At 46.2% G+C, this 10,699-nt stretch overlaps 1 protein-coding gene across 1 annotated transcript; it reads left to right on the plus strand.

Annotated features, from left to right (window-relative positions):
* The first annotated feature begins 4,653 nt into the window (after positions 1-4,653).
* On the plus strand, positions 4,654-8,391 carry nmba (neuromedin Ba). The gene is made up of 3 exons (XM_072553350.1): positions 4,654-4,935; positions 6,753-6,940; positions 8,055-8,391. The coding sequence occupies exons 1-3, from the start codon at positions 4,770-4,772 to the stop codon at positions 8,109-8,111; spliced, it is 411 nt and encodes a 136-aa protein (XP_072409451.1). The 5' UTR covers positions 4,654-4,769; the 3' UTR covers positions 8,112-8,391.
* Positions 8,392-10,699: the final 2,308 nt, after the last annotated feature.

The following is a 10,699-nucleotide window of genomic DNA, read 5'->3' on the forward strand; positions in this document are numbered from 1 at the left end:
TACATGCAAAGGGCTCAGTTGGCTTGATGGCTGGTTTGTGATATCAATGGCATGGGTTCAATTGTTGCACTAGCTGAGGTAACCAGGAAGGTCACCTCCTCAACCTCTCTCCTCACCTGAGGTTAAAACACCACCAATCATCTCTCTCTACAATGAGAGAGCAGCCCTGTGCTCTGGTAAGAATGTGGCAATTTTACCCTGTGGTGGTGTGATCAAGTCTGCCTCTGGGTCGAGAGCTGATGGAGAGAAATACACGTAAGACAAGATCATAAATGTAGCGAGAGAGAGCAGTGTTCCTGATAACAGTTCCTGGAGAACACTAGTGTCAACCATCATCCCATCAACCATCTCCTGTTTCCCCTGTCTTTCCCCACACAGTCACTGTTTCTATGCCCATGGGATTATCCCTTAAAGAAGTCACTCCCACCTTCAAGGCTGAGACTGGAGGCTCAATGTGAATGTTAAATGCAGTGTTAATTTCCCACAATGAAATATTTAAGATGTCCTTAAAGATTGCTCAGGAAGAGCAGAGAACTGTCTATGAGGCCTTGACAAGCTTCAATCCTGTTGGCAAACTACAGGATCCTTTTAAATCAATCTGTGAGGACTCCATGGGACCTCCTGTCCCTGAGAAAGGGGCACTACCAAGCTGAGAACTTAATGTGGGTCTTTCACTGATATCCCAGGGTGTGATGAGAGGTTCCTCAGTCTGGGCTGTTCTCTTCACACCATAAACGCTGAGAGCTTGTTAACAGCTTCCAGTCAGCAATGCAGCATTGAACTCCTCAACAAATACCAGATGAGAATAGTGATGCTGTCCTTACTTTAACCGTTGCTTTGATCGTCTCCTTCCTGTTAGTCTTTCAATGGCTACCTGCCCACGTTCTGGACATCTTTTTGTTTTGTTTTAAAAACACATCACCTCTCCCTATAACCCTGTGATCAAAGCTGGTACTAAGTGGGAAATTTACTAGCTGGAACTATGAATATTTCATTTCTGTTATGACCCTGCAATCTCTCAGCTCAAGGCAAGTGGAATTAAATCTGCAACAACTCTCTAATAGGAACCCAGTGGTGTAATGTTACCATTCACCACCATCCACACACACACACAAAATCCCATTAAAATCCCAGCTAGGACAGATGGGCTTTGGTTGGCACTTTTTAGAAGGATCTGACATCCAGTCAAATGTTGTTGATATTTCCCTAAATAACCTGATCAGAGATGTTATTACACACCTCTGAGATTTGAACTCTGGTCTTTTGACTCTGAGGTAGGAGCACTACCACTGCATTACAAAAGCCCTATCCTGGGTGGGTCCTGAACTGAGGAGATCGGTTTAATAAGTTGTCATTGATTCAGAATTAACCCTCAAAGCCTTTGATTCTCAAATCCCAGCTGCTGTTAGGGCGAGCATAAACCAGACCACCAAGCAAGCCTTTGCTTGTTAATAGAATTCAGTTTCACCCATTTCTCGCTTTAATCAACACTACCTCTCCAAACAAAATGGTTCCTCATCAAGTCAGGATAGTGAGTGTCCATTGCTGCCAATCAGGGAGCATCCGAGGAGCAGGATGAAGGACTTTTGCCCGAAACATCGATTTTCCTGCTCCTCGGATGCTGCCTGACCCGCTGTGCTTTTCCAGCACCACTCTAATCCAGAATCTGGTTTCCAGCATCTGCAGTCATTGTTTTTACCCATTGCTGCCAGTCAGCCTGACTGACTCCAGAAGCAGGAGGTGTGGGTGTGGGTGCGGAAATGCTCAATTCATTAATTCAGGTCAAACCCCTGGAACTGAGCTGAGGGAAAGGTCCGGCAATGTCTATGACGAGAGAAACACGTTTCAGGTCTGACAGTATTCAGCCTGGCTCATTGATCCTGTCTCTGACCTCACTTCATTTATTTAATTGTTTCTCTCTCTCTCTCTCTCTCGCTCTGTCTCTGTAAGGGGAATGTATTATAAATGTGGGCCAGGAATATTTAGTAAGTCACAATGAAAAATCAGTACTCGGACCAATAGCACTGATCTGCTTTGACCTGTCAAACCTCCTGATGTAAATCATTTTGCATACAGACGCTAGGATTTGGGTTCCCTGCTAAACAGGCGATTATTCTCTGCATACTAACTGCAGCCATATCAATACTGTATCTACAAGAGCAATCAGAGGCGAGGAATACTGCTGAAAGTAACTCATCTCCTGATTTCCCCCAAAGCCTGTCCACCATCTACAAGGCATAAATCAGGAATGTGATGGAATACTCCCCACTTGCCTGAATGGGTGTAAGATCAACACCATCCAGGACAAAGCAGCCCACTTGATTGGCACTGCATCCACTCCCTCCACCACCACACTCAGCAGCAGCAGCAGTGTGTACAATCTACAAGATGCACTGCAGAAATTCACCAAAGATCCCCAGACATGGGAACAGCACTACCTACAAGATTGCCTCTGAGCCACTTACCATCCTGATTTGGAAATATATCACAGTTCTTTCGCTATCGCTGGGTCAAAACCCTGGAAGTCAACACTGAGGGTGTTTCTACATCTCAAGGACTGCAACAGTTCAAGAAGGCAGCTCACCACTACCTTCTCAAAGGCAACTAGGAATGGATAATAAATGCTAGGCCTAGTCAGTGCCACCCATATGAACAAAAGACTTGCAATTATACAGCCCCTTCAAAATTGCTAGATATCAAAACACTTTACAGACAAAGATAAACTTTTGGAGTGATGTTACTGTTTATAATGCAAGAAATGCAATAATGACCAGGTAATCTGTTTCTTTCTGATTGAGGGATAAGTATCGGCCAGGTCCACAAGGAGAATTTACTGGCTTTTCTTCAGAGTAGTGTCTTTGATACAGTTACAGCAGCTCATTCTCTGAAGTTAGTCCAGCCAGGTTCAGTTAGACACAATTCCAATTAATGTCTCACCCAGGAGACAGTGTAGCACTCTCTCTATAATCAAGTAGAGAGACAGCCTCCATTTTTGTGCTCGAGCCCCTTGGAACAGCATTTGAACCCAAATTCCAAACTAATTCCAAAGCCAACTGAGTCAACCTCGGGATGATTGAAGTGACTTACTACAGAGAAAAAGTTTAAACAAATCCTGGCAGTTAACTGTCAATCATCATGAGTTGGTGCATTCTCAATGACGATGCCTTCAGCAATCAGTGCATTTGTAACCAATCAGTGCTCTCCTCTGATGCGGTATAAATGTCTCCCCTTAACTTGGTATTTCTTGTACTGATGAAAAGCTTCAACAAAATTTGTTGTTTCTCAGCAATACTAGAGATAAAGTAACTCACTGCTCGTGTTTTGGGGTCTGAATACAAATTTGTCTTTACAACTCAAAAGAGCAATTACAAAATGTTTAGGATTACTGAAAAGGGAGGGGATGAAATGAGAGCATTAAACGGTTAAAGGAATTTTCTAAAGACAGAATCTGTTACTTAACTTTTTTAAAAGCAAAATACAGAGGATGCTGGAAATCGGAAATCAGCTTTAGCAGCATCTGTGGTGAGAGCAACAGGGTTAATGTTTTGGAGTATTCTCCAGAACAGTTGAGTCCAATTCTAATCGATATGAATAACGACACTGTAAGACTTTTAAAATACTTTTAGCTATTCCTTTCCACATAATTTAACTATTGTTATATTTCGATAATAAATCCCCAGATCTCAGATCCCTAGCACGAGAAAATGACAACAATTTAATTTGCAAAATGTGTTGGAGCGGGTGGGCTGTGTACCCAGGAATTAGGGACCAAGGTTTATGAGAATGTGGAAGCAGAGTTTTGGGGCGGGGGAGCTGAAGTTATTAAGAGGTACACGTCTCGAAGTTGAACGGTAAAAATTAACCAGCAAGGGCTTCATGTGAAGGTTAACTGGAATAGAGGCTGGCTGAGAAAAAGGAAAGGCTTGGGGATTCTATTGAGTTTCTGTTTTGCAGAGTCTTTGTTCTGGGTGTAATTCACTCGAGAGAGAGAGAGTTGTCTGCTAATATGTCACTATCTATTTACATACTGTTCAGGGGAAAAATAAGCAATGTCCATTAATGGGGATTCTTCCTTTAGAAGAGACAAGCGCCTCACTGAAATGGTTTGAATCAATCTGTTATTTTTTTTGCTCCAGGCAGCTCCAAGCACAGAATGGAGCTATTCGGCCCGCGTCTCCCTGCTAGCCCGGAGGAAGAACTCCCCGGCTCGCTCCCCACATTACATCTGTAATGTCTTTTCCCCTTGATTCCCAGCCTTTATCTAATGCCCCCAGCCCAGGGAGAAGTACATTGCAGCGACATAGCGGCACATTTGGCCCATTCACGACCCGGCTACCTCACTGTTTAGGAACGGGGCTCTAATCCAGGTCGGAATTCACTCTGTCCAGGGTAGGGCTGAGCTCCTCTGGGGATTTCAACCCCCCAGTTACCGTCTCTCCTCGATCCTCACTTTGCTCCTTTCACTCTCTCTCTCTCTGATTCTCTCTCTGTCTGTGGCTTTCTGTCAATGTGTTCCCCTCTCCCCCTTCCCTTCCCCTGTTCAACTCATTTCCCCCGCCCCTACCCACCCCCCCTCAGCGCCGCCCACCGCCGCCGTCAGCTGCCCCGGGTATAAAACCCAGCTCCCGGGCCATGAAGCGGCCAGTCAGAGGCTGGAGTTACCCGGGAGAGACTCAGACAAGGCACCCAACATACCTATACACACCACCCCACACACACACACACACACACACAGAGGCAGAGAAACAGGACCGACGCTCTCCCTCCCCATGGCTACACCCTCTGTCCACAGTATGGGGCACCTTAGTTTGCTGCTTTACCTGGTCGTGTTCTCTTGGTTGTCTGTCACCGCCTCAGTCAGCCTGGACCTCACCGAACTCAGGAACAAAGTTTCCAAAATCAAAGTCAACCCGAGGGGGAATCTGTGGGCGACAGGTAAGAAGCTGACAGATCTTTTATGTTCTGTGTCTGTATGTTCTGAGTGGGTCTATGTTACTCTGTGTATGTACGCGTCTGACGATGTGGTTTCTCTCTGTGTGTACCTGTGTGTTTATCTTTGTGTATATGTCTAAGTGTGTCGTATCTGTGTGTGTGTGTGTGTGTGCCTATGTATATATCTGTGTCCCTCTGTGGTTTCTGTGTCTCTGTGGTTTATCTGAGTATATATCTATGTATCTATCTGGTTTTCCTGTGGGTGTGTGTATATATGTGTCTGTCTGTGTGGTTTCGCTCTGTATGTATCTGTGTATTTATCTTTGTGTGTGTGTGTGTGTGTGTGGTTCCTGTCTGTATGTGAGTTCATCTCTTAGTGCCCATGGTTCCTTTGTGTGTATGTGTGTTTGTCTGTGTTAGTACCTGTGGTTCCTGTCAGTGAGTCTGTTTGTCTGTGTTAGTGCCCATGCTTTCTGTCTATGTCTATCTGTGTTTTGTCTTTGTGACTGCATTGATGTCTGCCTGTGTATCTCGGTGTTTCTGTGCGTGGGTTTCTGTGATTGTGTGTCTGTTTGTATGAGTGTTTTTTCTCTCTGTGTTTATCTGTGTGTGTATGTGTGTGTGTCTGTCTGTATGTACTGTCACTGTGTTCTGGTCTCAGACCTTTTTATTCATTCCTGAGATGTGAGCATCGCCGACTGGGTCAGCATTTATTGTCCATCCCTAGTTGCCCTGGAGAAGGTGCTGGTGATGAACTGCCTTCTTGAGTTCTGTGCGCTGTTAGGGAGGGAATTCCACCACACTGGCCTAGTGACGACTTCAGAAGGGCTCCTTCCTCAGCTGTGCCCATTTGAGACAGGCTCCAGAGAACGGGGACACTGACAGGAGACCCAAAGGACAAATTCTGCCTAGAACTGGGAGTGAGGCTTGAAACTGGTGGAAAGGGGTGGATGTAACTGGAATGGGACCAAAACTGAGGTCAGGGTGGTCCTCAGGGAATTTTGTAAATGTAGAAATGTTTATTTCAATTGAAACTCAAACTAAAAGGATAAAAACTGTAAGAATTGTGGATGCTGTAAGTCAGAAACAAAAACAGAAATTGCTGGAAAAGCTCAGTAGCTCTGGTAGGATTTGTAGAGATAGGATGGAGGGGAGGGGAGGTAAGGGGTAAACGATAGGTGGTGATAGAGCCCAAAGAGAGAGTAGAACAGTTGGACAGACACGTTATCTTCTGCATAAAAACCAACATTTTCCTGACTACCAGCGGTTCTGAGGTAAGGGTCACCAAACCCGAAACATTTAACTCTGATTTCTCTGCACAGACGCTGCCAGACCTGCTGTGCTTTCCCAGCAACTTCTGTCTTTGTTTCTAAAACTCAAATTAGTTGGAAAACAGGTTTTGGATTTTAATTCAGCTGGTGACTTTTCTCTCTGTCTGGGGTTTTCATTGTTACCTATTTAGTGCAAGGAGTCTCCATTCTCACAGTGAATGGGAGAAGGTGTTGTATTGTGATAGCTTCCCCTGTCCTCCTCCTCACCACCCCCCCCCCCCACAACCTACTAACCCCCCACCCCCCCCCCCCCTCCTCCCACCAAATAAAAGCAGCTAGGCTTGAATGGCCAAAGACAGAGAGATCTGATAATGATGTGGAGAAAATTGCAGGAGGTTAGGAGAAATGGCGAGGGGAAATATTGGCGACCTGTTCTCTGAAGGCAAGGTTCAGTCTGGTGGTGTGGAGTGATGAGGGGAGAGGTTACATCTTGTCTACAGTGGCCACCACAGCTGGACACGTTACGTTTATTTCTTGCTGCTTTTTAAGGACACTTTATGGGCAAGAAAAGCCTCTTTGACCATCCAGAGGGATACAATGCCTCCCCGGCGAGACTCTCCCTGGAGCCCTCCGATGCTGCCAGGGATTTGCAGAACCTGTTCATCCTGAAGATGCTGGACAGTGGCCTGCCCCAGGAACAAGGAGGAAGCCAGCTCACCCCCAACACTGTCACTGAGGTAGGAAGCAGGCAGTGTGGGGGGAGGGGGGGGCGGGGGTTATTTAAACCCAGAGAAACTGAGAGAGCTGGCACCCAGAGCCCGGAGCACCTCTTTTCCAGCTTCTATGTCTGCTTTTTACTTCCAAAATCGGCAGCTTCCAGTTTCTCTGGGTCATTGGTCAAGGCAGCCTGCCTGATAAATTCACACCCACACCATCAACCCGAGTGAGTGTTTTGGCTCCTATCTCCACACCTGCCGGATCCAACCCCTTCAGACTATCCCAGGGTCTGGCCCAGGCCATTCAGCCTGCTCAGACTATCCCAGAGACTTACCCAGGCCATTAAGCATGTTCAGACTATCCCAGTAACTGACCCAGCCCACTCAGACTACCCCAGTAGCTGACTCAGGCTATTCAGCCCCTTCAGACTATTCCAGTGATTAACCCAGCCCATTCAGCTTGCTCACACTATCTCAGTGACTGACCCAGGCCATTCAGTCCACTCAGACTATCCCAGTGACTGACCCAGGCTATTCATCCCCTTCAGGCTATCCCACTGACTAACCCAGCCATTCAGCCCCTTCAGGCTATCCCAGTGACTAAACCTAGGCTATTCAGCCCTTTCAGACTATCCCCGTAACTAACCCAGGCCATTCAGCCCCCTCTGACTATCCCAATGACCATTCAGTCCCTTCAGGCCATCCCAGTCCATTCAGCCCCTTCAGATATCTCAGTGGCTGACCCAGTCTAATTCACCTTGACTGATGTCTCCCCTAAGTATGAAGAAATCATTGCATTCTGGATCATCTATACCCACCTTATCTGGATACTGTCACCAAAGTGCATGAGATTAGTAACTGGCCACAGAGCTGACTGTAAGATGTTCAACAAAGTAATTGCCAGTCAGGGCATTGGTCTATTCAAAGCACTTAGGATCATTCACACTGGCTTTATGAAAGACCTGGAGGAGATCGCATCTGAAAGTAACTAAACCTGATGAATTTGTACAAGGATATCGATTGGGTTTGTAACAAGGAGAGGATTATCTGTGTTCTGTCTGAGCTTTATATACTTAGCTCCGGATGGAGATTGTAAACTGTATGTGACATGTTTGTATTATCTTTCCTCCCCTAGGGTACGGGATTATTAATGAAGATTATTGAGAGATACATGAAAAATAGTGAGAAGTGACAAACATCCTGAACTCTTGTAAGGAAAATCAATATTTGCAGATGTGAGTGAGATGGTCTGTATTTGGAAGGAAGGAGTGGGGAATGTGGGTATTTTAATGTAACAATAGTGTGTTTTCATCTCCTGTATTTCATGTATTGTTACTTGTACATTGTCTTATTGGTATATTAAAGAGGCAGCAAGGACTATTCTATATTTTTCTGATGTTTTTGCATTGTTATACCATTTTAATGTAACCTGAGGGTTATATGTGGTGAATAAAGAATATATTGTTTAAGCAGCTGGTATTTCCGGTTTAATCCCATGAACACATTCCGGTGGCCAGGGTATACAATTGGAAACTGGATTTCCATTTCGAGAGTGAAGTTTCCCCTTTCCTCCAACCACCCTCTGCAATTTATGGACTCGGGATTGAGGTTTTTATAGCTGACAACAGAGTGCAGATCAGTCATAGACATTATTCCAAACTGATTAGACAGTTTATGACACAGCTCTGGGTAAATGGGTCTTGAACCTAGATCTCCTGGCCCAGAGGAAGGGACATTACCCACCGTCAAACATTCTGGTGCTGGAAAAGCACAGCAGGTCAGGCAGCATCCGAGGAGCAGGAGAGCGGACGTTTTGAGCATCAGCTCTTCATCAGGAATGACATTCAAAATGTCCACTCTCCTGCTCCTCGGATGTTGCCTGACTGGCTGTGCTTTTCCAGCGTCAAGATTAGAATGGGGCTGGAAAAGCACAGCAGGTCAGGCAGCATCCGAGGAGCAGGAGAATCGACGTTTCAGGCCATTTCCTGATGAAGGGCTTTTGCCCGAAACATTCACTCTCCTGCTCCTCGGATGCTGCCCGACCATCTGTGCTTTTCCAGCATCACACTCTCAACTTTGATGGCCAGCATCTGTGGTCCTCACTTTCTCAGAGTTGACACTACTACAGAGTTGCCACAAAAGCCTCTTCCCCTACGCTAGTCCCTACTGACAAGAATGTCAATTAACTTCCTCCCCATGCACACTACACTCCCACAGTGTATCCAATACTACCTCATATTGTCAGCTCAAGAGCTCTGTGTTAATTTCTTTGTTCTTTCATGGGATAGGGGTGCCATTGGCTGGACCAGCTTTTGTTGCCTATGTCTAATTGCCAAGAGGTGTGAATTTGAAGTTAATGCTTTTTAAAAAAATAAATAGATTGCTATACACCAAAAAAACCATCCTGAATTTGCTGTAAATTGATGAATTCACAACTGAACAGCTTCACATTTGTCCCTCACACAGTCATTGCACCTCTCATAATTCATACCTTTGGGATATAATAATGTTTAAATATAAATCATTATGAAGCAGAACACGCAAAATTATCCAGTTGAAATAGTGTTCATCACAACAGCATCTATTGCATTTTCCCTGGTATAGATTAGATTACTTACAGTGTGGAAACAGGCCTTTCGACCCAACAAGTCCACACCGCCCCGCCGAAGCGCAACCCACCCATACATGTACCCCTCACCTAACACTACGGGCAATTTAGCATGGCCAATTCACCTAATCTGCACATCTTTGGACTGTGGGAGGAAACCGGAGCACCCGGAGGAAACCCACGCAGACACGGGGAGAATGTGCAAACTCCACACAGTCAGTCACCCGAGGCGGGAATTGAACCCGGGTCTCTGGCGCTGTGAGGCAGCAGTGCTAACCACTGTGCCACCGTGCCACCCCATAACTCCTGTAATCTTAAGCTGGCAAGTCATGCGCAAAGTGATCATTCCCTCAGACTCCCTGATTAATGAAAGGATTAAAACAGCTCTCTCCCCTTTGCACCCCTGACTCCCTCTCCAATCCTTTGTCCCACCTGTAGCCACACTCTCCCCTTCCAGCCCCTATCTCAATTCTGCAGTCCCTCTCCCCATTGACAGTGTAGCTCTGCAGCTTTGCAGACACTCTCCTCACATTCTGTGCCCCCCACCCCAGTCCCCAGGGGTTGCTATCCCTGGCTCCCAGACGTGCCGACCTTGCTTCCCATTCTAACCCTCCACCCTTTGGGGCACTGAGCCACCCCAGCTGCCCTATTTCCCATCCCCCTGCACTCCCTCAGGCATTTCCTCCAGTCTTACTGCCTGTTGCCACGCACCCTCTTCCTGCTGCTCCAAGCTGTCTCTCTCCCATGTTTGCTGATGATTAGTCCATAGCAAATCTATCAACATCAAACATGAAGGAGAACCCACTTCTGATTGGAGCAGAAGCCCCCCAGTGATCCGAGTTAAGGGGATGACTATTCCCTAATTGGTTTTCTCTGTGTTGGAATTTTTCTGGAGGTGTGGTGGCTATTGGAGACTGATTTGGCTATCTCCCCTGAGCACTGTGAGCATTGGTGGAAGATGCACTGTTGACCTGCTCTGAGTTAAAAGTCATACAACACCAGGTTATAGCCCTGAAGCACTAGCATGCGGATCGCTGCTCCTTCAGCAGGTAACTGTGGAACAGTGCTGTGAAAGGTTGTACTTCCAAGTAAACCTGTTGGGCTATAATCTGGCATTGTGTGATTTTTAACTTTGTCCACCCCAGTCCAACACCGGCTTCTCCACATCATGA

Source organism: Chiloscyllium punctatum, chromosome 33 (assembly GCF_047496795.1).
Source record: "Chiloscyllium punctatum isolate Juve2018m chromosome 33, sChiPun1.3, whole genome shotgun sequence".
Classification (NCBI taxonomy): domain Eukaryota; kingdom Metazoa; phylum Chordata; class Chondrichthyes; order Orectolobiformes; family Hemiscylliidae; genus Chiloscyllium; species Chiloscyllium punctatum.

Excerpts from the sequence above, each read along its gene's own strand:
- nmba (XM_072553350.1), top strand. The coding sequence starts at position 4,770 with ATGGCTACACCCTCTGTCCACAGTATGGGGCACCTTAGTTTGCTGCTT. Across the intron at positions 4,936-6,752 it reads GGGGAATCTGTGGGCGACAG|GACACTTTATGGGCAAGAAA; the intron begins GTAAGAAGCTGA and ends CTGCTTTTTAAG. Across the intron at positions 6,941-8,054 it reads CCCCCAACACTGTCACTGAG|GGTACGGGATTATTAATGAA; the intron begins GTAGGAAGCAGG and ends TTCCTCCCCTAG.